General features: G+C 41.3%; 1 protein-coding gene across 1 annotated transcript; it reads left to right on the top strand.

Annotated features, from left to right (window-relative positions):
- The first annotated feature begins 36 nt into the window (after nucleotides 1–36).
- Nucleotides 37–26,819, top strand: LOC111156797 (retinol dehydrogenase 10). Its single transcript, XM_022517857.1, has 6 exons — nucleotides 37–548; nucleotides 2,177–2,412; nucleotides 21,924–22,022; nucleotides 23,249–23,394; nucleotides 25,199–25,330; nucleotides 25,423–26,819. Exons 1-6 carry the CDS (start codon nucleotides 260–262, stop codon nucleotides 25,544–25,546), a joined length of 1,026 nt encoding a protein of 341 aa, XP_022373565.1. The 5' UTR covers nucleotides 37–259; the 3' UTR covers nucleotides 25,547–26,819.
- Nucleotides 26,820–27,760: the final 941 nt, after the last annotated feature.

The raw sequence follows: 27,760 nt of genomic DNA, 5'->3' as shown, positions 1-27,760 counted from the left end.
CCGGCAGGAGGCGCCGAGCCGGGCGGCTGCCGCGGCGGGCACAGCCCGGGGGCCACCGCGCCGAGCCCGGGCGGGAGTGTCCCCGCGCAAGCAGGGAACGGCGCCGCGCACTCCAGCCCGGAGGGCACCTCGAGGGAGGGCGCGGGGCGCAGCCTTCTGCTCTCGGCGGCTCTGACAAACACCCCGGGGGCCGGGAGCCCGGCTGCCCTGCGCGGGGTGGACGCGGACGCTGGACTCGTGCGCGGTTCCGGGCGTCGCGATGAACATCGTGGTAGAGTTCTTCGTGGTCACTTTCAAAGTGCTCTGGGCGTTCGTGCTGGCCGCGGCGCGCTGGCTGGTGCGGCCCAAGGAGAAGAGCGTGGCGGGCCAGGTGTGCCTCATCACGGGCGCCGGTAGCGGCCTGGGCCGCCTCTTCGCGCTCGAGTTCGCCCGGCGCCGGGCACTGCTGGTGCTTTGGGACATCAACACCCAGAGCAACGAGGAGACGGCGGGCATGGTGCGCCACATCTACCGCGACCTGGAGGCGGCCGACGCCGCGGCGCTGCAAGGTAACTCGGACCTGCGCGGGATCAAGCCTCTCCCCACCCCCCGAGGCGTCTCCGGGAGGGCCCGAAACCCCACTGTCTGAGTGAGCCCCGCTTGCAAGGAAGAGAAGCACCCCCTCGTTTCCTGCGAGTGGAATTTGCCCCGTGAGAAAGGAACACGGTCACCTCTGTCTTAGAAGGGGGGAAGGTGTGCCGAACCCTTGTCTTCCCGGAGGTCCTCGGGGAAGAATGTCGGGCTTCCTAAACTCTCTGAGGATAGCGAAGGCAGAGCGAACTTGCTAGCCCAGGTTTGAATTCTAAAGAAATGCCTCCCTCGGGTTTGCGATGGGGCAATAAAGTGTCTGGGAAGTTATTCTCAGACTCGACTGATGAATGTATCTATATTATTACCGTGGTCTGAATCGCCGAAGCTGGGGCAGCATTGATGATTTCACTATAAGTTTAGCCACAAGAAAATAATTAACATTGTTTAACCAGGGACAAGTAAGTGCTTTAGTTACATACTCAGCCTCATTGAAAGATATTCTACCTTTCAAACCGCTTGGAACATTTAAGCCTCATTGTAAATTTATTTCATGTTTTTGATAACGTCAGGAAATCTGCCTCATGGTATATTTATTAAATAACCTGAATCTGAGATTTTTTTTTTTTTAAGCCGAAGTGGAGACCATAACCAACCATAAATATTGGTCTAGGAAATTTGGTAATGGCTCTTACTCTTTGATAAAATTTTTCATTTCCAGATAAAACATTGAACTATACCAGGAAGATTAACTTGAGACACCACCCCTTCCCCATATCGATCATTTTTTTCACTAAAACTATTGGCACCTGCCTTTTAGGTCAGAAAATCAAAGGTCGAGAATGTTACATTTTCAACAGTGGTATGGAGAGGTAGCAAATACAGATTATTGTGTTCCCTGCCAAAACCTAAAAGAGAAAAGGTATTCAGAAACAAGGAAAGAGAATTTTGGTTTTTAAATTGAGATCTTATGTGGTAAAATTGCATATTTACCTGTAAGTTTCATTTATGTGAGGTGCTTCTTAGGAGATCTCAGCTATTCCAGTTAGAACAAACCAGTGACCTCCATTCTTTCGTGAGAAACTTTAGGTTCATTTCTTGGCTTTGGATGACTTCAGACTGTTAACTGCAGTTTTGATTTGTGAGCCTGAAGGAGAGTTTCCATTTTGAGGGTGCCGGGAATAAAAGAGTAAAAGCCGGTTCTGGCCACCATTCCTCAAAAAAGAGGAGTGTGTAGTGTTTGTGTTTGGGGGGTGGGGTGGGGTGTTACTCTCTGGGCTGAGATTAGTTTTTTCCAGGTGTCTTTAGCTCCAGGAAGCTGTTCCCATGAGGTCTGACTTGTACCGGGTTTGTCACAATTACATGATTTTCCCCGAAGCAAAGTTATCCGGTAAATTGCTGTAATTCCCAAAGACTTTTGGGGGAGGAAGGCAGCTGTAAGTTCAGTCATTGGCAAGCCTCAGGGTGTTAGAAATTTGAAGCTCACTGTAGTATTTTTGTTTTGTGTGATCTTTGTCTTACTGATTGCCATGTGACTCACATTTTGCACCTCCTACCCCCTTCTCTGTTCCATTTCCCCCTCCCCGTTCATCTGGACTTCTGAGGACAGCTGGAAATGGTGAGGAAGAAATTCTGCCCCACTGTAACTTGCAGGTTTTTACCTACACCTGTGATGTGGGAAAGAGGGAAAATGTCTACCTGACGGCAGAAAGGGTCCGCAAGGAGGTCGGCGAGGTCTCAGTCCTGGTCAATAATGCTGGAGTGGTCTCTGGGCATCACCTTCTGGAATGTCCCGATGAGCTCATTGAGAGAACCATGATGGTCAATTGCCACGCACACTTCTGGGTAAATATAAACATCCTTGTTTTTATTACTAGGCCCTCCTCAATGAGAAGGTTGGGAAGGAGCCAGACTTCAGTACCAGCCTGAAAGACACCTGTACTGTTTCACTGCAAAGCTGCTTTCTAATTTGTTATTTCCCCGTGGTGAATTACACTGCATTGCCAGTTACTATCAAATAATTATTTTCTACCCTATCTCATGCAGTCTTTCTGAAGAGGGCGAAGGACTGAACATTTTGAACTAGTTTTGAAAGATTGCCATAAAAATAACAAGAGGGAGCATAAAACCCTGGGTTTGTTTATTTTACTTTCTGTTGAGTTTGTAAAACATTGGTTGTTCTTATGAATTCCTGAAGTCAGAGTTTAGGCTTCCAAATTACTGCTCAGCCGCATTTTAGAAAGTGCCAGAGATTCTGAGATCAGCATTTGTGGTCCACTGGGAGTGGTCAGGCCACCCTAGCAGTCACTTAATGTCCACTGACCATCCACAGGGTCTGTGGCCTTGTCCTGATGGAGTACATGTCAGAACCTTCTCAGCTTACAGGATGCCTCTCTTAGGAGAACAGAGGTCACCCTGCTAGGACCACAGAGTCACTATATGAGGGACAGGAGGACTGTGAGAGGGAACGAGGGACTTAAACCATATCAGCTTCTAGCCATCGGAGCTCCTATAGCATCTAAGGATGAGGGGGAAGGAGCGCCTTCTTGCTCTGGGGACCAAACAGATCCCAGTTTTTCACCTAAACTTCAATAATGGAAGGTATGAAGCTCTCCCCTATAACTCTGCACTGTGGACCTTCTTTATTCTCTTTTTCCCCCACAGTAATTCCCGTTTACTTTTGTAGACATGTAAGAGCCAATAAAGAAAGGGTAAGGAGATAGGAAATTTCGTTTTGTATTTTCTATAGGCGGATTAGCCTTCTAATGGAACACCAAAAAGAACTGTTTCTTCTAAATAGGTCACATTAAACCTCCTTAATTTTTTAGCAACTGCCTACAAACTTAATCTGGCTTTAGAAGTACTTATTCAAATGTTGTTCCTGGAACATCAGACCATTTCTCGGATCCTGAAAGAAGCTTACTTTAATGTTTTATTTTAAAACATGAGCTTTATTTAATTCATTTTCAAACCTCTAGAAATGAACACACAAGTGGTGTGAGCTAACTCATATGAATGTTTTAAATGAGTAAGGAGATTACCAAATGCAGTTTGGCGGGATTTAAGTATGCTTGTGCACATGAGCTTGTGCATAGGTATGAGAGAAAGAGTGTATGTGTGTGTGTGTGTGTGTGTGTTGTGTGCATTGGGGGTGGGGAACTGAATAAAAGTCCTTGCTGCCATGGGGTGCATAAGAACAAGTGGCAAGGGGGTGGATCAGGTGAGTAAAGACCGGTACAAATGAATAAACTTGGCATTATGGTTTATCAAGAATCTTACGTTTTTATAATTCTGAGTAAAACAACCACCATTTGAAATAAGACATATGTCAATTGCGGATGGACTTGTAGTTTTCAGAGTAGAATGGTAAGGATGAAGCTGCCTTAGAAACTCCAGTTGCTCTCGGTCAACTTGTCATCTTTAAATAGATACACAGCCATTGGTAGGCTGGCTAGTTGTGAGCCGCCAATACCAGGACTGTTCTTTTCCAATAATCTTTGATTGAGATGATCCTCGGTTTCTGAACTGTAAACTTTTACCTATACTGTGCTCTAAAGTTTAGTCATCTTGCTTGCTTTCTCTGTATGATTATTTTGCCGGATAATAAAATTTCAAACATAACCACACTTTTAAATCTGCAGTTAAATACCTCAAGAGGAAAACAGCCTCCCTTCGCTAGACATTCTATAAAATGAGAGCTAATTGAGAGTGTGTTAAACACAGAAAATCCATAGCTTTGGCTTTGAAAATGCACATCGATTGATAAACTGTGCCTTAACATTAGACTACTTTCTAACCTAAGGAGAAAATTGAATCAAATCTCCGATAGAAGAATGATTGTGGAATTGAACCCATATACTAAGGAGGAACATACCACCTTCCCAGAGTCCTTACTTTGCTTTGAGATGTTGCTTAACTACAGAATTTAGGGAGTTCTTGGAAGCCTTGATGGTAATGACGTCACTTCATATTAAAATATGGGAGGCTCCTGAATTCTCCAGCTGTTTTTCCCCTAAGCATCTAAACTTAAGAATTTATTTTCAATATTGAGTCAGAACATTCATTTTAGAGTTGGAATTTCTGACTTCTTGCCGAGCCTTATAAACCCTTTAAGAAATTGAGATCTAGCAACTAAAATTTAGAAGAAGGCTTACTATAATTTTTACAGTGATTTGGCAGGGGGTGGGGTGGGAGGTGGGGGGTGTTAGATGATGTAAGAGCTACCTGAATTCAGCTTCCCTTCCAGTAGTCCTCTTAGGCAAAAATGTCTGACAACTATCTAAAGATATATTAGCATGTGCTGTTTTCCTTCCAAAGAAAATAACCAGTGTGTCTTTTTACTGTATCTGGGTGGGGAGAAGAAGTTGCCCCATACATTTTATTTAAAAAGTAGATCAGCTGAGCAGAGAGTCGTTTAGTCATTTGAACGATTAGTCTTGAGGCAGACTTGTAAGTAGCAGTTGCTGTCTGTTTTCATCAAATACTGAACGGTGTGTTGATCCTGACCCAGCGTTAAATATAAAGTCCTGTGCAATAAGGTGGAGAACCGTGTGGACTTCCACTGAGAAGCTGTGGGCCCCCTACTTAAAATCCCTTCTACTACTGCCTCTGCCTTCAAGACCTTCTTCCTCCACTCCGGTACATTTTAAGGCCTAGCACAAGTTCCTAATACAGTCTTCCCTCCCCATTCCAGCCCTTTTCCTGGTATTTTCTAGTATTAGAGCTGCAAGGATCCTTAGAGATCATCTTGTCCATCCCTTGTTTTCTGATGAAGCTGCAGTTAAATGGCTTGTCTAAAGCTTTCTGTCTTCTTGCCATTAATGTCTTGCAGCATCTGTTCATTCTCACCCTTTGTGGCATAGTATGTGCTCTTTGGTTTATTATTATTTTTTTTTTATGCATCATGTCCTGAAATTCCAAAATAGATGGTAAGCTGTCTGAGGGCAGTTTGTTCTATCCTTCCTGTTTGTTTTCCCCTGCTTGGAATGGGACTCCACTCCTAAGACTCAATGAACATGCAGTAAATGAGTGTTCAGTAGGCTAGACTTCTGTTTAAAAATTCAGAAGATCACCTACTCAGGATGCTCACGGGGGCCTGTCTGCTGAAATTTCGAAAGGTAAGACTTATGGTGGACTGACTAACGCTGTGCAAGATTGAGGAGACCTCAATGGCTCACATTCATAATGGTTTGTATCTCCTTTTGTTTTGCTACACAACTTTTCCACTCTCCCTGCCCCACCCGGGTGCTCACATTTACTATAGTATATTAAATCTGCTCATGGGTGCCAGGCTAGCAACTTGAGAAGGCCGGTGTTGATAACCCAGTTGAAAACAAGCTCAAATCGAATGTGTGGCAACCATTCCTACCTGTAATTCCCTTCTTGGTTCTGAACCTCATACGGTTTATTTCCTTGCACATTGAAAATTTTTGCTGTGCTCAGCATTATCCTACCCAGCCCTCCGGTCTGCTGTGATGCTCCCACCTTCCAGGATTCTTCTATCACCAGCAGCTCTCCTAGGAACCTTCTCTTGGTCGCCCGTCAAGAAGTGATAGGTTTGGGGTAGACTCCAGTCAGTATAATCTGTTGTGCAATATTCTCGTCAGGGTCAGTGCAAGACCAAGGAGAACATGTGGAGAACGTGTGCAACACAATGCACTTTAATGTTGCCATAATCCTAGCAACAATTCACTTAGGCCCTTTCTGTGGCTCCATGGGATACAAAAGCTGGAAAATACCTTGCTCATCTCCTTTGAAACATGGCAAGTCGGCCTCCATACAGGAATTGCAAGCCTGTATTTTCCTCAGAACATGAATATTGCTTCACTTGTTATTTTTTAAGAGGAGTAGAATCTTAGCCTGCCATTTTTACAAGACAGAGTTTATCTGTAGATCCTTTTTGGCCCAAGAGCTGCACTTGGCCTTTATACGTGAGCAGCAAATTGATCCCTGATTAACCAAAAGGGGGAAGCAAAAGCATTTAACTCCAGGCCTTTTATGTTCTGAAAAAATTTTGCATGGTAAAGGGCTAAATCTGTCAAATAGCAAGTCGGTAATTTACTTCTATTGATATGGTAGTCAGACAAGATAATTGGTAGTTAATTAATAGACCACTTAACTTAAAAGGTTTCACAGTTTTAAAATACTAATTACTGAATTAGGCATTTATCTATATCCAAATGTCTAAAGTCTATTTAGTTAAAATCCATCCAGGAAAAGTAAAAGCCCACCAGCTAGATCTGAGTAATGTAGCACTTAAAGACATTAGTGCTATGGTAGTACCTAATATCTCATGAATGGTCCCTAATCATTCATGTTTAAGTTCCTATGTGATTTACTGGTTTTTAATCTCAAGTGCTGTATTGTTCTCTGGTTAGAGAAACCTAGTTTTTTGTTCGAGGTCTCTTAGATTTAGAATTTTTTAAAAATCATTTCTAAAGTATTCATATAAAACTCTTTGGCCAGTTCTTCTTCCTTCAAACCATAATTTTAAGAATTGTTATACCATATATTTTATAAAGTAGTATTTTCCTATCTTAAGGTAGCTACTAAGAAGTTGGAATTCATGGCCAGTTTTTAAGTCTGTACTAGAACTGGCTTCTATTGCTAAATAAATATCATAAGCTTAAAAATCAAATGTTTGAGATTCAGAAAGACTTTTTATTTCAACTGAACTGTAAATTGACATGGGGTAAGCATACTTTATCTTATTAATTCTTGTGGTCCCATTTAAAAACATCTCTCAGGTAGCAATCACTTGGATACTTGGGACTATATTCCTAACATATTCCTATCCCTAACATTTCATAGCCTTGCTTCCTAATACAAAATAAGATCATGTGCCCCTTAAACCTCGAGTTTCTATATTTGGTATGTTATGTGGTAGGCCCAAATTGCTTCTATTGCTACTAGAAATCAACATCTGTGGTGTGATAAAATGTCACTTTACATAACTGGTATGAGCAGGGCACCATCCTATAAAAATCCTTGCAGCATCTTTGATGTGTGTTTGAATGTGTGTCCAGATACGTCAGTGGTTTAGAAAATATTGCTAAGTGACCAAGATCATATGAAGAAATTGCAGTGCCCCCCTTGTTGCCAGTGTGCAGCTTGATCTTTCTACAGAATGTGATCCTGTTAACCATCTCTTAAATTCCAGTCTTTAGTTTCCACGATAAGCCCACTTTTTCCTGATTCTCTTCTGTCTTCCCAAGTCCTCCTGGCCTCCCTACTTCTGAGATGTAATGACTAGTATTACATGCTCAAACTTCTTCTCACTTTGTAACTCTAGCGGGGTAATCTGTTTATTTCAGTACCTTCATCTAATTTCTGAGTCAGTTCCCAAGTTCACACAGCTGTTTTGGCTGTTCCCCTCATTCCTAAAATCAATAAGTCTCAAAACTGAACCAACTCCTGTTTGCCTCTTCTTTCGTCCCCTGGTAGGGCCAGGGCCAGGTTTGGGAACATCAGCAGTATCTTTAATTCTTCCTGCCCCACGTTGGGTCCTGACTCTTCTGTTGCTGCCATGTACTTTGATCCCCTCCTTCCCAGTCCCATGTCCTCCCCTGTGCTTCCGTTGCCTCTTGCCTGGACTTTGGAAAGAGTGTCTGAACTTCTTTCCCTGTTCCCGGCTTTTGCTCTTCAACCTATGATTATCTAAGCAGACTCGAATTTACTATGTGTGTGCTTAAGGACTATGCTGACAAGAACCTACTCCAAACCTTTGGGTGACCGTATTGTTCACAGCATGAAGTCCAGGCTCATTAACATGGCAGCTTAGATCTTCTAAAGCTGATTTCCACCTGCCTTCCAAATTCATCGCCTATTATGTCCCCTGGTCAACCCTAAACTCCTGCTGGGCTAGACACCCTCTGCCCCTGATGGAGCCCTGTGCACTCGGCTGTTCCACCATCTGAGACCTGTCTTACTGGGAGACAAAAGCAGTTGAATAGTTTAAACAAAATGTATCACTCCTTCTGGGAGGGAAAAAAATATTCAAAATGCTTTCATGTTGACTTAATAGTATCTTCATAGATTAAAGAGGCAGTCGTTGTAAAGTAGTTTAAGTCCTGGTTCAAGGAATGGCCCACTCTTGCTTGCTTATGTGCTATTTTTCTCTATTCCTTGAAGCAAATTTGATGTTTGGTCTTTTCTCCCTTGTTATTTCTACATGTAGGACTTCATCCATTATCTGTAGATAACGTAGTAGAAACTATTCTATAGAACACATCAAAGTGAAGGCGTTATTTAACCTGGGCTAACACTGATTAAATAGCTTTTTTAGTAAGGCTGAATGGAGGAATGTTCCCTGGGTGGGGCCCTCAGCCATTTATTGCAGGATTGGGTCACAGGGCCTAGAGAAGAGCTACAAGCCCATGGCCAAATATGTAACTGCTCTCATTCTCCGGATTTATTCTCTGCCCTTAGGTTTTTCACCCTAGCCATTTTCAGATTTTTAAGATCTTTGGCAAATTCTAGTGAATTGACTTTAGTTAACTTGAAGTTTAATAACCTCATTTGGGACTTAGAATAATTTTTTGAACATACCCCTTGTATGTTGACTAGCTAAAATTTAAATTAAAAAAGAATGTAGGAACACCCCCCTTTTCTTAAGCTCCTTTAGTTAAGGAATATTAATAACAGACTCATCTAAACTTTCTGTTCTGTTTCTTTCAGAAACTAAAATTAAGCCTCATTCAATTATGATAAGTAGCCAGTTTGCCTCCATTTAATCCAGATACCAGCCTATATGGATAGATGTGTAGATGACATGTTTATTTGCTTGTTTTAGAATGCCCAATGAATAATAAGCCTTGTGACTCTGGTGCAGTTATAGCCAACAGGCTGAAAAAAGCCCTTTTGAGCCACACTGTGTTAAGTCCCAAATACCCAGGATGTTTTTGGAACCCCAAATTGTACTATGCTGAATTTCCACTAGGGGGTGTCCCGACAGGGTGGATTTGTATCTTATTTCCTTCTGCACTCACAAGCAGTAATTTTCCTAAGATAAAGGGCCTTTTGTAGCTAATCTTTGGAGTATGACAAACTCTGATAGTCCTTAAGAAACAGGGAACTACTCCCTGTATTAACTGAATGAGTTAAATCCAATGTTTTGAGCCTGGAACTCTGGGGATCAGATTAAAATGTGTTAATCTCTCTCAGTTTAATTAGTGATTTTTTTTTTTTAATCTTAGAAGTTACTATAGGAGTTAGCTATTCACAGAACTAACCCTTTCTTATAGTTTCTGTTAACTGACCTAAGAAGTTCCTTTTAGGCTGCAACCTCTTTTGTAAGCATAATGGGAAATTAACCCAGAGGATGGAATCTTGTATTTCTTTCTTTGAAAATACCAAGTGGACAGGTAGAGCATACAGCCAATCCTGTGGTAGGGCAGCCTTAGCGAAGTTCCCTGTGTTGTGACCTAACACTGTTAAGATACCACTGTGCAGAGTAAAGGTTGTCGGAGCATGGCCTTGGGATTTAATCACGATTACCCTGACACATTTGGCCAGCCAGTCAGTCCCCGTCCGCCTGGGTTTTCAGGCTTACACCATCCCAGCACTGGAGGGTATGCCTTTCAACACGAGGAATGCTAACATCGTTTACTTGATCTTACCCAGCATGGCCCTTTCTTGAATTCCTTTTTCTTTTTACTTTATTTGTCAATTCTCTTAAAAACTCAAGTTCACACCTGTCAGGGACCATTTTCCTAAATGCTCTGAAACTAAAATTAAGTGAACCACGGGGAAAAATTGAATATCCTCTCATAATGATCATAAAACTTTGAACACTGCAGCAAATGCTGCTAGAATATTTAACAAGTGAGGGCAATTACTGCTGCAACCTTGAGTGCTGTCAAATTAGCCCAACTGACAAGCCACTTACAATGAGTTCACATTTGGAAACAAAACATTACTTGGTCTGTGAAACTTTCAAAGATCACACAAAGTTATGTGTGAAAGATGGCAACTGTGTTAATGTTGTGAAGGTTGTTTTTTGTTGTCATTGTGTGGTTTTGTTTTTATTTTTGTTTTTGTTTTTTTTTTTAGGCTTTTTTGTTTATTGGTTTGGGGAAACCGTAGTGTTTCTCATTTGCTACTTGCATAAAATGTGAATTTCTTGCCTTTCTTTCAAATAGCTTGGTACTGGAATTTTTAAATATTAACAAGGTTCAGCTCCTTGGTGTTATTCTAAACAATGGGGCTCAAAATAACACTTCCCAAATCAGTGTAACTGGGAAAATATTTGTGGTGTAACTTATGTAAGCACATGGGTATTTTGAGGACAAGTGAAACTTAAAATTCAAAGCCTGAATTTTCCCACCTGCAAATTGCACTTGACGTACTGCCCCCTACTGATTTCTCAAGGATTTTTAAAAAATGGGATAGTTCTACAGTCTCTTGGAAAAAAGAAACACCAGGTATAATAAATTATCTTAAAATAGTTCTGTACCGACTTTTAGTATTATGTCTGCCGGACTTTTCTCTGCCAAGCGTTATTAATCTTTTAAAATCACTGTTGTCTGCTCCTAGTAAAAGAGGACTAAAGGAGGGATTAGAGAAGAGGTGTCACGGAAAGCGTTTTTGTTTCCCAGCATCGTCTAGGATTCTGGGTGAAAGGGGTCGGGGCCCCCGAAGCAGATGCCCAGCACTATGGTTTTTGAGGCCGCATCTGGTGGTCAGGTAGTGGGTTTCTTCCAGAAGCGTGGTCTGGCGCTGCCCGGAGGGCAGAGAGGCCTGGGAGCCATGCAAAGGAAGAACCAGGAATTGCAGGAACTTGAAGAAACAACATAACCAAAAATAGATAGCACTTATAACCAAAAGAGCCTATAAATATATGCTTAATGAGCCTGGAGTGCATTTACCGGTACTTTTATATAGCACTTAAATTTTACAGACCCTTTCATAAACACTCTTCTCTCATTTGAGCCTCAAAGCAACTCTGAATTAAGTAGAGCCATTATCCCCATTTTTATGGATGAGGAAACAAATGAGAGAGGTTATAGGAATTGCCTAAGGTCACCCCTGGGGAAAGAAGAAGCTAGGATTCAGTCCCTCATCCTAGGACTTTAGTTTAGAATCTCTACAAATACTCACCTGAGCTACATGTTCAAAGCTAGTAGATTTTCCTGTGAGTCACTTATGCTTTTGCCCTTTGGTATAATGAAAGAATCCACCTTCAAATGTTGATTTTTTTTTTTTTTTAACTACTAGCATAGTTCATTTAACAATGACCAATGAACCCTAGCTCATATCATCAGAAAGTTTGCTCCATAGATTATACAAGAATGTAAAATTCTAGACCAAAGAACCAATACCACACTAGAATTTTATTACTAAAGGCCAGTTCAAGTGTTTTTCTGTGCTATTTCTGTAATTCTCCATGGTTCACATCTGAGATGGTTACTTCATTGAGATGACTGTAGGATATCCTTGGTCACTTAGCTTCCTTGCTTTTCCTAATTCACATGCCAGCACTGAGAAGCTGGACACAAAAAGTAGCGAATAAACACGGCACTTCAATAAGATTTGGCTGTGCAAATTTCTATAAACACTTGGTGCCAAAATGTCAGTAACAGGATGGTTTTAGTTTTTTGGTTTTTGTTGTGATTTTTTTAAAGCTCATCTCCTAGAAAATGTAAAAGCTTTATTGTGTTACATAATAATCTTATGGGATTAGAATTCCAGAAAACTCCATAAGCTTTGCATTTTAGAAATGCTAATCATGGATTTTCAAAATGAGGCAGTTTTGCCTAGTTGAGGCATCCAAACTTGCAACCCAAGCATCTGATTTGTAAAGGGCTAATTTTTTTCCTAGGTGTGATTTCCTCACAGGCTTACCAAAGCATGAAATTTTCAGAAAGGTAAATGAGAAAAACAAAACAGGTAAAGGTTGAGGCTGAAAGACCTTGTCTTGAAAGCCAAGCCTTCAAAACCTCTGTGGATGCGGGGAGAGGACTTTGACGCCTTCTCTGTCTGTGTTTGTGAGCTTGTTCTAATGGCTATGGGGGTGACTTAGTCCCTTTACACTGCTGGAACAGAACGCCAGACACTGGGTGTGTTACTGACAACAGAAATTTATGTCTCACTATTCTGGAGGTTGGAAGTTCCAGAAGATGAGGGTGCCAAGCAGATTCAGTCTCTAGGGAGGACCTAGTTGGTTGGTAGACAGCTATCTGCTGAAACCTCACACGGCAGAAGGGGTGAGGGATCTCTCTGGGGCAAAGGGCGCTGATCCCATTCCTGAGGGCTCCCAAAGGCCCCCCCTTCTAACACCATCACAATGAGCATTAGATTTCAACGTGAATTGTGGCGACACAAGCATTCATATGACGCAGAGGGCCTTGCTAGTGCTGAAAATGGATCCACGGCAAATATACAGAGAAGCCGTCTGTAAACTCTCTCATAGTTGTCTGTAGAAGGCTCTGGGCAAGCTTGTTTGGTTTGAACCAACCTTATCTTAAAAACATTGTTGGGGAAACGGTGTGGGGAGTGAAGAGTGGGGCTTCCCAGCCTCTGATATCTTGGTTCAGAGAACACTGGTAGGCTAAAGGGTAGTGAAATCTTGCAGTTTTGCTCAGCTTCTAGGAGAAATTGATCTGAAGCCACTTGAGGTTTAAAGTAGATTCCCCAGGTCACCCTAGAACCTTGTTCTCAGCCTGCACTCCAGGGCAGTGGTGGCAGCAGCAGCATCTGGCAGGCTACATGTTAGGGAAGCGGACTCTCAGGCCCCCTACAGACCTACTGGATCAAAATCTGTATTTGATTCCAGATCGCAGGTGATTCTCTGGCACATCACATTTTGAAGAGGAACTGGTCTTGAATGTGCACTTTCCTTTCCACTTTCTCAATATTCTCCTTCCTGCTGCCTTATTGTTTTTCTTTCCTGAGCTAATCAGCCCTTTAGGAATCTTGTAGACAAGAAAAATGCCAGACCACACACTCTGTGTTCCAATCCTAGTCTAGGTTTATTTATTTATTTATTTTATTTGGATTCCGGTCCAGTGTCTAAAAGGAGGAGTGCAGGTGCTATCTTGCTCACTATTCCCCTTGGTGACTATGCCCAGAGTGGAGTTTCCAAAGCCATAAGCATCATGAAAGAAAGTCAAGACCCTTCAGGGAAGAGATACATTCTTCCCACCCAGGAAGTAAGTTACCACCTTGCCTATTGTGTATACCCCTTCCTCCACTCTCCGTTGGCTCACGGAGAGCATGGTGTCTCATCCACTTGTGATACCTAAGGGGAAGTCTTCCTTTTTAGTTTTCACAATTTAATAATGTTTTAGGTGGGTTAGCCAGAATTGTGATTGACAAGTGATTACTGCTGTCTTTTAATCCACTTTAGTCTTCTTCTCCCACGAGGAGAGAACAGACCAGTTGCTGAATCAGCAGTTATTACCCTTGAAGATATTTCTTAATTTCGTTGTGGAGTGGTAGTTCAAAGGCATGAACATATAACCTAAAGCTGATGGGCTTTTGAGCCCAAATTTAAGTTGTGAGGTTTTTTAAAAAGCCCAGGATGCCTTCCAAACCTAGAAAAATAATCATTACATTACAGGAACTAAAGCTTAGAAAAAATCATCACTGGACTGTATGGAACTTGATTTGCTACTGTGCATTTCTTTCAGAGGTTCACAAAGCTTTCTCTTTAACAGTGCCTGATACAATATAGGTACCCCTTACACTCATATATAATGAGTAAATTCTGTGTTGCTACCATGCAAGCTTAAGAATAAAATAAGTTTTCAGGAGTAACCTCTTGATTATATCTTTATCTTTATATTTCATTTAGGTAAAGATTTTAATTTTTTTTAAAGACTCCACAGTAAGCAAACTAGGAGGTGAGGGAGAAGTTAAACTATTTAGACATATGAAATACAAAGGATGATGGAAGGTGATCATGAGGACATTGTTGGGTAAAGCTATTGGAATGGGGGCAGGAGGGACAAAGGAGTCCTGCCCCTTCGGATAGCCTAAGCTGTGGCCGAGCCCGTGTGCGGTGTTTATGCCTCACGGAAGTGGTTACTAGTCACTGGAGCAGAACCGAAGCCTCTGCCCTTTGGAAGATCTGTCTTTATTACAGTTTCTGAGACGTGATTTGAGTCTGGAGCAAAGCAAAGGGATTGATGACAGAGTGTTGTTGAGCAGACTATTTGGCTGCAATTTTGTGGGTTATTTTCATTATTCTATAAAGCATTATTAAATAGGGAAAGGGCCCTGAGTTTGAAGGAGATCATGGAACACTCCTTTGATCATCTAGGACTCAGCCCCGGGGAGGGTCCGGGAAAACAGCACTTCAAAAACTGTGTTCAGCATTCAGTTTCTTTCAACATTCTGAGCTTCTGTGAACTCAACTAAAACACAGAAAAACAATTATTTTGCAGAGAATGTGTAATTTCATTAATATGTAAGAGGCATGAATTCAAGTTACATTATTTTAAGAGGCACAGTCATGACATCATATAAATGTTTAATGAACAGATTTTTACTGCTCACCAGCTGCTGGCCTCTGTACTAATGGAACTGACACCTTGCTGAGTCATTTACGAGAGTCTTATGCAAGGTACACCTCAGTGTTACAACTTGTATTTCCAACGCGTGGTCGGAATCCAAGAAAGAATTATTGGACATAAGTTGTCGTAACATTTTTGAACAAATGGAGAACCTCCTCTTTTTGTCTCACAGATGAGTTAAAAATCAAGACTCAAAGAGGTCAAGTAACAAGGATGGACAGTTGATTGGCAGCTGGGACCATGTGGTTTTTGGACTCCAAAAACCAGTGTCCTTTCCAGACAGATTGAGTTTTAAGTCACCACCTTTCCGGTATTTCTGCATAGCAAGCTCTAAAATGCAAGGGAATGTTGGTGTCTGAGTGGCTGCCTTGGGCTAGATTCATCCTGTGCTTTAGCAGTGGGAAGGCAAGTTAATGAAGCATTTATTTTTGCTGAATAACTAATGGTGTCATCATCTAGGTGTTCATTTGAAAAGCCTCGCTCTTTTATTAGCTTCTTGGTTGCAGGGCAACTGTAGGAGTGTACTAGTGCATGTGTGTTAAGCATTAACTGCTGATGCCTTCAAATGTTAAACTAATCCCTGTAGCCTCAAAATAATAGAAGGATGGTAGATGTCACATTGGTAAGAACTCAGGAGTTAGGACACACTCTTTGGTTTCTTCTAGGTGGCTAAAGACAGAGCGGTGTGTGTCAAGCTGATAAGAGACTTTGATGAACATTTTGTGAAGTCTGAGGGAGTAGTTCCAGGCTTTACTGTCTTGGGGGCTCTGTTGCATGATTTGTTGGGAGAATTTTCCATCTCTACAAACACACCCAACTAGGAAAAAAGGGGAAAAAACTGTCATTCAGTTCCATGAATTTCAGAATTTGTGCTGTCAAATCCAACTAAAATACTTCAAGTCAGTATATTGTTAGCAAGTATAGATTTAGTTTTTAATTCCTAATTAAAGATAATTTTGTAGTGAAAAATTTTAACTATCACGTTCTGGCGTCAAAGTGAAATTTCTTAAAGTTTGGCAGTCAGTATGTTTACTAAGCAGATAACCTTTAGATCTACAGAATTAAGAGTATTTATTTAGCCATGCGTTCCTTTCCCGGGGTAGCTTGTGGGGGTATGTCACCATTTTACCATCTTTAAACATGCTAGCGATTTCTCCTCCTCACCTTTTTGACACTGTTCGCTGTATTTGCACAGCGAATTCTGTGCAACTGTATTCTGTGCAACTGTATTCAACAATTTGTACTAAATTGAATCCCAGTTTTCCAGGAGCAGTGACTTAGTGTTCGGAGAAGAGTGCCACCAGATGTCATTTTAGCCTTGTAAATAAGCAGTATGTTCCTTTGTGATTCTGATAAAGATAAGTTACTCTGGTAGCAACAGAGGCAGAAGGAGCAAAACACCAACTAGAATTGTTGGACCACCTGGAGAGGTGCTAAGAGGATGTCCAGTTATATGTTCTTTGTTCAGTGGAGTCTTGATTGTCATTTTTGGTTTTGTTTTCTTTTCCTCAAATTGTTTATATACTACTGTTATTTGGAGATTCTGAAAATCCTTATACATCAGAAAACGATTATGTATGTGCTGATGGTGTTAATCCTTTTCCCATCATAATATGATTTATGGCCCTCTTTAGAAACCAAAATCTCCTGTTTCTTGGGTGTTCAAATGAGAGAGAAACATTTTAAAAGGATTCTTTTTAAAAGATGGCTTTTCTGGAATTGACCAGAAGACAGTTATGCAAACACACAAAAATATAGTATGTGGCCTTTTTCTTCAAGAAATTAACATGGCTTTTTCTTGGTGTCCATTAACCTGGAATTGCTTACAAATACAGAGAACACATTCTGGGTGTTTTAGCTACACCTTTAAAATGTCATCAGTCTCGAACATTTCAAAAGCCAGACTTTGCCGGATACCACATTTCTTCACATTCTCTTTTGTTTAACTTTCGGCTAATTAGCCCTGACAGTGCAGCTGCAGACCCAGCGTCCCAGTGTGTCATTAAGAGCACCGAGAATGATCTGGGGGTTTACAACTGTTGGAAGTTAATTTGGCGTAAACCTAACTTTCAAAGATTTCTCGAGATAGGACATGTCATGTCTATGTCCAGTCACACTTCTGTTTCAGAAATTCTTGTTTATATTATAAATATGACCTTTACAGTTATCTTTCAAAGTGCCCAGGGCTTTGAAGAGGAACCCTGAGGAGCTATAGTGACATTAGACTTAAGTATGTTTCATAAGAACGTCAGGGTCCATGTCAATGTCCTTCCCCCACTCCTTTTTTTCTTTTTAGTCACATAGCAACCCTGTCAGCTGGTGGCCGATTATGGTATTGAAGTCTTGTGATAAAATTACTCATGGGTATGCAAAGGTCCGTCTCCACACTTTTTAGCCAGAGTTCATTATTGAGAGTGTTCTCTTTTTCCAGATAAAATGATCCCTAGGTCCATTCCAACTTCAAATTCTCCCACTGACCATACCAATTAGTGCATATGGGTTGCTGACTCTGAGACACCGTAGATCAAGAGTCAGCCATCTCTTCCTGAAGAAGAGCTACAACGCTTCCTCTGTTTCATAGACATTTGAACAAAAGGACATAGCGATGGAGTGCAGTTCTCTGGCTCAGGTTAAGCATCTAGCTAACCTTGCCAGCCACCAAACTCCATACTTTAGACATCCTTGCACTAAGTGGTCACTTATGATCCAAGTAATCCTTCCTTATAGTGGGGATGACACAGCAGTCCAGGTGTTCGGTCAGCAATCTGAGTTTCCTCTTTCAGATTCACTAATGGCAGCACACTCAAGGATTTATACTTAAGCTATTTGGGTGTGCTCTTAGATTTGCCCTTGATGTTCCTTTAAATGACTCTTCGAGACAAAGTTAAAGATCACGAACCTTAGTTTGAACTGACTGGTGTCATGGCAACTGGCACTTCACCTTTCACTGGTCCCCATCTCGTACATGTTACAATATTTGTGCGCATTAATAATTCATTGCAAAGTGCCAGATTTCTTTGTGCTGTCAAACTGTGTCAGGGACAGAATATGCTGTATCTCAGATGTCATCTACCAGACTGTTGAGGGCAAGAGTAATTAGAAAAGAAAACTAGTCAGGTTACTTGGGAAGATTCCTGAAAATATGATGCTTTCTAGCCACTCATTTACAGCATTTTCCCTGTAAAGTAAGGGATAGAATTAGTGTTGATCAAAGTTTATTTGGTAATGTGCCCCAGACGTAAGGCAGGACTTGGGGCTGTGGAAATAAGGCACGAACAGTAATTGCTCGCCTCCATTCGGGCAGCAAAGGAAAATGATTAACAGCCTTCGTGCTCAGTCACATGGATCAGGCTCCAGCATAAGCCCTGAAACCCCAAGTTTAAAAAAAAAAAAACAAAAAAACCAATGGTCTTGATGTGACTGCTCTTATCCCAGGCTTGCCTTTGCCTGGCACATGGGAGCTGAGTGTTTGAGCCCAGCCTTAGAAGACGAGTGTGGGTTCCCTGCCTGACCCTGGCCTTGGATAGCTTTTTTCATCTCCCAATTTCCTGAACCTTGTTGGCTGTGCTCAACATTGATAGCGGTTGTTGTGATTGTAGTATTAGACCTATGATCAGTGTGCTTCCTAAATAAAGAAAATAGGCCTTTGTCTTAGGATGGAAAAATGCAAGGAGACATTGGATTTCATTTGTACAGCAGACTGTGTTTGTCCCTGATTATGCACAGAAATCACATATTTTAAACTAGACACTGACCTGCCACCCTTTTTTTTTTTTTAATTCTTCCTCTCTGCAGAAAGTTTTATATTAAAGCAAACCTGTGTCACAGTTTACTAGTTACTCAAAGTGAAGCATATTTTGCTGAAAATGTTTACAACCCACAGTTGGAGAAGATTTCGGTCACTTAGCCATATTTAGATTCTTTTGTTTCTCTTTCTCTTTTTTTCTTTTTAATACAAAACCAGTAGCTTGAATGTCCCTCCAGACTACTTGGAAGGAGAGCAAGGGTGTGAGGAAAGCAAGCCCAAGTCACAGTTTTTAGAACACGCAGCCAGAGCACCCTGTGCATAAACTAGAGCTCTTATACTGGATACACTGATTTAACACGGTTCAGTGCTGGGAAGTGTGAATTCTGCTTAGAGACAGCCACAAAACCAGCTCCCATTCTAGCCATCATTGCTTGGCCACATCATTAAACAGTACCTACATGTAATAGATGTTCAAGAAATAATCGCTGAAGGAGGAAGTTAATACCACAGACTAATTTCAGGACAAGGGGAGGGGTCATTAATCAGTTTCAGAACCATGCAACAAATTAAACTTAAAAAACAGCTAGGAACTTGTTAATCTTCTATCACCTACCTTTATGTGGTGCTGGGGATCTGGATTAGTCATTTAGCACCTGCAGGCAACAGCATTGCACAGGAGTCGGGGGGAGGTCATTAGTGCCAGCCCGCTCGGGTGTCCGTGTGTTTCCAGCCAGGGCCAGCCGCCAGCTAGAGCGAGTGGTCACTGGCGATGTAAACAAACAGGGTCAGGGATTAAGCAGCAAATTCTTACCGATGTTGTATATTGTGTGTAATTTCTTGGGATTTAATATTGAGACTCCTCACTTAAGAACTTAACAGTAGGATCCTTTGTACTAAATCTATCCCTGTCTTCCAAGGCTAGGCAAACTTGGAATACTGAGAAATGCTCTCTGAGTCACATCACGAACACATTTTATATTTTTCTAGCTAATCTGGGAACAATAATAACCAGCTACTTAAAAGAAGCCTTACAGACTTGGTTACTTAAGGATATGTTTTCTTATTTAGATTGGAATGTATATCTTTCTTTATGATATTACCTTATTGCAGTTCTGTGATATGATAGCCATATATAAGCCAGAGAGCCTAAAATTGAACATATAATCAATCACCCGAAGGACCAGGTCTTGCCTTTTTTGGCTACCAAGCACACCAAAATAATAATTACTCTTCCTAACTACCCTAACCATTCCCACTTACTGCTGCAAAGAAGTAAAATCGGCTGAACGTGTGTCTCTCTTCCATCCAGCAGCAAGCCAGGTCTCTGAAGTTCACAAGGAACATTGTTCACATTCTCTCCTCCACTGTACCCATCACAGGGCAATAGTTCTCCCATGATCTTTGAAAGAATAATCAGTATCTTCCAGCTTAGTCTGAGGCAGCCAGGCAAATACATCTACAACAATCAAAATATCTCAAAACATGCAATTGTATGTTACAGGGAATGGTCCTGACCATATGTCTTAAAGAAATACAAACAAAGTCAAGGTGGTGCAGAATGATATAAAGGCTCCACACCTTTAGTAGAGAATTATTTGGAAGCTCTTGTGACGTAAGCATGTTGAAAAGCTCAGGAGGCTTTGTAAACATGTGATTAATATTATACTTCAAATTACATGGGAGGGCATTGGAAGTAGATTGTCAGAGAGGAGATGAGTTCACAGGTAAAACCTGGTGGGTGAGAATAAGTGTGCTCTGAGTGACCACAGTGAGGGGACCCAGACAGATGGGGTATGAGTTGGGGTGGGTGGGGTCGTTGCATGATGGTCAGGAGTCAGACTGGGGAAGACCTTGGGATACTTCGCAGCCATTCATCTGGCAACTGTGTGCATCATGGATTGGAATGCAGAGAAACTTCGAAAGAAATGGAATGACTGTTTTTGATCTTGTACGTGCAAAAGTTATTGTAACAAATTAGATATTTATGCAAAAATTCAGTGATCCCTCAGCCAGGAAATCCTCAGAAAAGGGTATGCAAGTCTCCTTTAAGTCCACTGTGTATTGTTTGGGTTCTTTTAACTTCATAAATCATGGGGAAGCTGTGTTGGCAGTGGGATATAACTCAACAGTAGACAGATTGCTCTTTGCTGCTTTCTTTTAAGAAGCAGGTTATAAAACTGTTGGGAGCCTGGTAGAGTAGTTAATAGATCATCTTAAGCAATTTGAAGTAAATTTTTTTTTTTTTTTTTTTTTTTTTTAAATACAGCCTTGTGTCTTGAAGGCAAAAGAGCCAGAGGGGAAAGAAAGAGTTTAGTGAATAAGAAATCAGTGCCCGGGTCTATTACCCTGTAAGTGCCACGTGCTCAGCTACACTAAGTGGCGGGTCACCTGCTTCTGTGGACAAATCACTACCCTGTAAGCCCCCCAGGGGAGTGTGGTCATTTAGAATGCTGTAAGCTCCTGTCGGTTAGCACAGGACACATTTCTCATGATGAGCATCCTGTACTTTTATCCTGCATTTTTACATCCTGAAATACTTTACCTCCTGCTAGTACGCTTTGGTGAAGTTTGGATGCTGGAAGATGATGCTGGAAGATCTCTTCATTCGCAGGTCCCTTCCTGTTTAGACATAGCCGTAAGGTAGACATTAATGCCAGGCACTTACTCGCGGGTAAGCTGGAGGTCCCTCACAGACCGTGAGATAGCTGTGTTAAAGTGTCAGGAGCATGAAAAGATCCCCTGACCTGGGAGTAGTTTAGATTAGCAGATAACTATCACTTGAAAGGTGATAAAGAGCCTTCGACTGATGGCTTTCTTTTCATCTCTGGCGCTTGTCCCCAAAAGCTCTTGTGTTACAAGTCTGGTTGGTCACGGCTTCTAATAGGCCTGCCACACCGATGATACGGTGTTATGCTAACCAGACACTCAGAGGATCTACTCTTTTAGTAAATGTATAAGATCTTGAAACAAGTCAGAAAATTTACCATTATGTGGGTAAAACTGATTTTATCATGTGGCTAAAACATAACGTAGGATTGGTTTGTAAATGAAATTCACAGTGTCTGTTCTAAGCCTTGACTCTACTCTTCTTTCAGACCACAAAGGCTTTCCTTCCTACCATGCTGGAGATTAATCATGGTCACATTGTGACAGTTGCAAGTTCCTTGGGATTGTTCAGTACTGCCGGAGTTGAGGTTTGTGAGATATAAAGCATTTCCTTCAGTCAGTCGGTGTATCTCGTGATGTGTACACCGAAATCCTCCAAAGAGTACTGCTGCCCACACGTTCATGAAAGCACTCTGTTCCACCTGTGTGCCGTGTGTGGAATGTTCCTCAGTAACCCAGGGCCAGCTGTTGGGAGTGCACCTCTAGTATCTTCCGCCATAAAATCACTTACACTAGCTTGACAAAGCCACAGCAGCAGGAAAAGTAGGTGGACTGGCCCTCACTATGCCCCATTTTCATTAGCAGTTTTGCTTGATGGTGGCGGGGAGGCACAGGGTCAAGAATAAAACCGTGGAGGGCAGTGGCAGTGCCCTGGGAAACAGACACGTGAGGCCAGAGCTTGACGTCCTGTTTGGGTCGACTTGCCAAAAGCGAACTGTCTTGTATCCATTCATCAGAGGAGATGGTTATGGCAGATGTGAGGTGTCTGGCTTTGTTAAGTTTGCAGAACTGGGCTTAATCAACCCCATTCTTCACCGTATTCCAAAAATAAAGTGTTTGTATGTGTATCGTTCTGTTTGTCCTCCGGTGCCTCCAGCATAAAACTGAAAACCTCATCCCCATGCAAATACACAGAAGGACACAAACTAGATGGCTTCCACATTCTGCATTTCCATTCCTACATCTAAGGTGGGGTAAGGGACAAGAACTTTCTGTACCATGTGTTCTTAGATTAAAGTCTGGCTTAAGTTTACAAGGTGTACTTACCATTTCCATTTTCACTTTACCCTAAAGAGAAAATTGGATCCTAACAACTTATAACCTAAGCTAGGTTCACCTTTGCTCTCCTAGCATTAATTAGACAAACTGGATTTTCATTCTCCTTTACTGAACAAGAGGCCATTTGTAAAATTTCCAGACACTTCAAAGTGAACCTCTCTCCATTTTTAGCTCCCGCTTGTTAGCTTTTATAGAATTCCTTTGTGGTAACTTCCCCAAAGTAATATGATACTTGGTCGATGTGGCAAAAAGTGTTCATCTGTTTCTGCTGTTGCTTTGAAAATATTATTTCTGCACTGAACCACATCAGATATCTGTCTTTGAAAATGCTTTCCTTTTCTTTGCTTAGTCACCTGTAACCTTCTGTATCAAACATGTAACCAGAGTACTAGGATCAGGGAAGCTTGGGTTTGGTCAGTGTGGTGTGGGATCTGTGCACATACTTAGTGTTTCTGTTCTCCTCTCTCTAACTCAGGATTATTGTGCCAGTAAATTTGGAGTGGTGGGTTTTCACGAATCCCTGAGCCATGAGTTAAAGGCTGCTGAAAAGGATGGAATTAAAACAACGTTGGTTTGCCCTTACCTTGTAGACACGGGCATGTTCCGAGGCTGCCGAATCAGGTAAGTAAAAACCTGTCTTATTACTGATAAAAAACTTTTTTTGAAGCGCTTTTTTTTTCATCTTGGAGGAATATGTAGAATAAGACCTTGCGCCTTAACTCTCATTTGACAACTAAACCTGTTATTTCATTGGTCAAGGTTTGTAAAATTCGGGTCAATAAGATTAACAAGCGAGGTTCTGATACCGCACTGATACTAATGCAAGGAAGCCAGTCTAGAAGCATCAGACAGGAAGTGGCCTCTCTCTACCTTCAAAGGAGGAAACATAAATACCCAGGGTCTCCCTTGGAAGCTACTTCCTTAGGAGTTATTTTGTTTCTTTAGTATTAATGTTGGTAAATGAATGTGACTTTGATTTGGATATGAAACAATGTGACCGTCACAAAAGAGTAAGCCTTTCTTCTAAAAAGACCTTTGAATATTGCCCTCCAGATTTGGGAGCTGTCTTTTTGCAGAGTATACGTAGGCAGATTCACTATAAAAGAATGAGAAGAACTATTTTGATTTACTAAAAACAAAATAAAATACCCACACACTTTGAAAGGAGGCATGTGGGAATATAAATGTCAGGCCACGTATGACTTACTAGCAGAGTAAACAAAACCACGAATCATTAAAAGGATACTTGTAAAGACATGCTTACTTTGAGATTCTTTGCTTGCCTGAGTTTGAACAGCAAGGGAAGATAACCGAACCGGTTCCCCGTTGTTCAGGGCCATTCTGAACACATCCCAAAGCTGGCCACGCTGTGAAGTAGGTGGAGCTTGACTTGAGTTATTCCATTGTCCGGCTCACTCCACGTCTGGACTGGGCATGGACTCGAGCTCTGCCTCTTTTCCCGAGGATGCACACGTCTGTGTGTGTGTGTGTGTGTGTGTGTGTGTGTGTGTGTGTGTGTGTGTTTCTTTCATCTTATATACTTAGGAACCAGTTGCCTAGGGTCTAAGGAGCCCTGTTTCCTATTTAGCTGTTTCCTATTTAGCATCATGGCAGGTGTCCAAAGCTGTGGTGGGACAATGGAAAGTGAAAGGAATAAATTATACTATTAGGTTATTTCAATGTGTCATGTAATGAATTCAGCTGAAGGTAGGATTGTCTATATGCTCTTCATTTCAGAGACCCCTGAGAGAAAATGCCTCGGTTTTCTCTCCTGGGGCATCCAGGAAAGTATACAGCTGACTTATTTCACTCAGAAAATTTATGCCAGTGTTACACACCATCTTTCTAACAACGCTTAGCACTAAAAGTTTGGCATTGTGTTTGGGTTTACTGTTTGTTATGCCAAACGTCCTCTTCTTTTCTATTAAGAAAAATAGAGGGGCGCCTGGGTGGCTCAGTGGGTTAAAGCCTCTGCCTTTGGCTCAGATCATGATCTTAGGGTCCTGGGATCGAGCCCCACATCAGGCTCTCTGCTTGGTGGGGAGTCTGCTTCCCTTCCTCTCTCTGCCTGCCTCTCTGCCTACTTGTGATTTCTGTCTGGCAAATAAATAAATAAAATCTTTTTAAAAAAATAATAAAAAATAATAGAAAAATAATGTGAAATACATTTTAAAAACATTATCTCACTTTATAGAAGAGGAGACCAATTTTACTTTTTTTTTAAACCTGTTTTCTAGACTAGGCAAATAAAATATATTCAGAGTAGGAAAATTTGGAAAATACAGAAAAACACAATGCAGGGAACAAAATGGGCCTGAGATCCTGACACTTAGATAACCTCACTGGTAATGGTTGGATGTCTATTTCCAGTCTTCCCTGCTTTGTGTTAATTCTTCATTTCATTTTTTGAATATTTAACTTTCAGGAAAGAAATTGAGCCTTTTCTGCCCCCGCTGAAGCCTGATTACTGTGTGAAGCAGGCCATGAAGGCCATCCTCACCGACCAGCCCATGATCTGCACCCCCCGCCTCATGTACATCGTGACTTTCATGAAGAGGTAACTGTGTGGGTTCCCTCCTGGGTCGGGCCTCCCCCAGGACCTACCGCCAGCCGGTGCGCACTTGCTAACAGACCCCTTTCTTGTTTCAGCATCCTCCCTTTTGAAGCGGTTGTGTGCATGTATCGGTTCCTAGGAGCAGACAAGTGTATGTACCCGTTCATTGCTCAGAGAAAACAAGCCACAAACAATAATGAAGCGAAAAATGGCATCTGAGGATCTTTTTTGTACGGAGTATCGTTTCTATCAGAAGACGATCCAGGTGTTTCAGTCCGACACACATCAGCATTACTGACAGTCTCTGGATTCTAAACCCACGTCGACTTTTTTTTTTTTTAATCAACTTTAAAAAAAAAATAAATGAAGTGCAAATTAACCGACTAGAAGACTTGGAAACGTGATCAGCAAAAGTGAGCTTATGTTGTTGCCAACAGGGTCCTTTGAGGCAGAACCCTGAAACCTGTCCTATCTTTTAGACAAACACTGTGTGACATCTCCAGGCTACCATTATTTTTCTTAAAGAGCAGAAAGCCTAGAGATGGGAACGACAGTGTGTTTCACCTGTGTGGTTTTTTTTTGTTTGTTTGTTTTTTAATATCCGTAGAGTTTATTAATTCTTGTAATTAAACTCTAGCCAATTGACACCCTTGCAACTTCAAGGACTGCTAGTGCTATATTTTCTCATGTTTTCTAAGTTTCAGTTTTGCAAAGCCCATGGGGCTGCTTGTGGTGTTTGTGTGTACAACTCTTTTAAAAAAGGAATTTTGAAATCTCCATCAATTTGAAGTAAATGATGTTTGATTATTACAGTAACGGGATCAGGTCTCTCTCTTAAAGTCATAAGGACTAAAGTGTTAGCCGAAGTTTTAATTTTGTCTCTGAAATCTTTCCTTAAAGCTCTATTCCTCTGGAGACCTACTTATCCACAAAGGTCATACATTTTCTACCTGTGAATTTTGCTGCATACAGAAAGTGCCCTTTCCTCAGGAAGTTGCTGTGTTTCATTTCTTTGAATGGACTTTTATCTAGAATACATAGCAGCTCTGCAAAGGAACAGTTTCTAAAAATGGGAACTTCTGCATTAAAAAAAGTTCCCCATTTTTGTGCCAACTATCATTAGTGAGGGGGAAAAAAATCATATTCTTTGGAGTACGTATTGGAAGGGTGTAAAGATTCTTTTGAAAGTTTTATTCACATTGTAGAACAGCAATTGACATTTTTACAGTATTTTTTTGTAAAGCAAACTATTTTGTGCCTTGAATTTGGTAAATGTGTATTAGTGAAATGTTGTTAAAGTGGACTTCTACCTCTGTATCTAAATGTATACCATCCACTTGTAAATTACTATAAACTATTATGTGATTGCTTTTTTTTTTAGAATGTCTTGTTTAAATAGCAACCAATGTTTAAGGCTATTAAAATAAGCCATCTTTTACTAATTAATTGGGAAGTTTTATAAAGGACTGATTAAATTTAAAGAATTAACTTACATGCTACTGACTGTGTGATTACTAGTGATCAGCAATATTCTAGAGAAAATCATTGCATTCATATCAGACCTTAAAGAAAAAAACTGCTTGAATGGGATAATGTTCAGGAACAGCCATTAACAATTTAGGGTGCCATACACTCAAATTTCCTTTGTTACCATACACTTTGATGAGATACTTTATCAGGGGCTTATTAACCCTGAAAGTGGGAAAATAGCATTTCATTACCTCTGTGAGTTTGCACCACAGATCAGATCAGCACTGTAATCACTTACGGGAAAGTCCTGCTCACTGTGAGTGTCCCCGACGCTGGTCTTAAGGAATCACTTCATTTATGTTTGGAATTTCTCTAAAAAGAGAAATGATAACCAAGTCTGAGGCTATTATAATAATTGAGGAGGCACTGGCTGCCTCTTAATTTTCAACTGGAGATTGAAAGTTTTGAAGTAGTGCTTCCTAACACTGTGGGGTGGAGAGACCGTTCTTAGCCAAGTTTATCTGGTTCCGCCTCCCAGCCAGCCCAGAGCACACTCAGACCATCAGAGAAATCTGTGCTACTTTCACGACTCATTTATTGATCTTAAGACTAAGGAAGGTCTTCTTTACATTTAATGTTATTCTCACCCATTATAATTTAAACCTATTTCTATTTTCATTCAGTACTGACCTTATAAGCTTGTCCATCTCTAAGTTCAATAAACCTGATGCATTGAACTTTCTTGTATAACTCATCAATTCCCTAGCCCCTGCCTAGTTTAATTAGTTCTGTGGCTACCCCTTGAATACTGTCCAAATTCTCTTTCCTGCCTTTAGCTGTGGAGTTGGGAGAGTTAGTGCGTGTTTAGAACTGCAAGATTCCTATGTGTTTTATCTGTTCAGCCCAGTACCACATTCTTAATATGATGCTACTTTGACGATGACTACTGTTTTCTCTAAACAT

Source organism: Enhydra lutris, unplaced genomic scaffold, assembly GCF_002288905.1.
Source record: "Enhydra lutris kenyoni isolate GAN:26980312 unplaced genomic scaffold, ASM228890v2 scaffoldscaffold49, whole genome shotgun sequence".
Taxonomy (NCBI): domain Eukaryota; kingdom Metazoa; phylum Chordata; class Mammalia; order Carnivora; family Mustelidae; genus Enhydra; species Enhydra lutris.
This window is presented reverse-complemented; position numbering and strand designations above follow the sequence as displayed.

Bases quoted from the DNA above. Each gene is read 5' to 3' on its own strand.
- LOC111156797 (XM_022517857.1), top strand. From the start codon at position 260: ATGAACATCGTGGTAGAGTTCTTCGTGGTCACTTTCAAAGTGCTCTGG. The intron at 22,023-23,248 runs GTTTGTGAGATA...TCTCTAACTCAG, and splicing joins TCAGTACTGCCGGAGTTGAG to GATTATTGTGCCAGTAAATT. The intron at 25,331-25,422 runs GTAACTGTGTGG...TTCTTGTTTCAG, and splicing joins ATCGTGACTTTCATGAAGAG to CATCCTCCCTTTTGAAGCGG.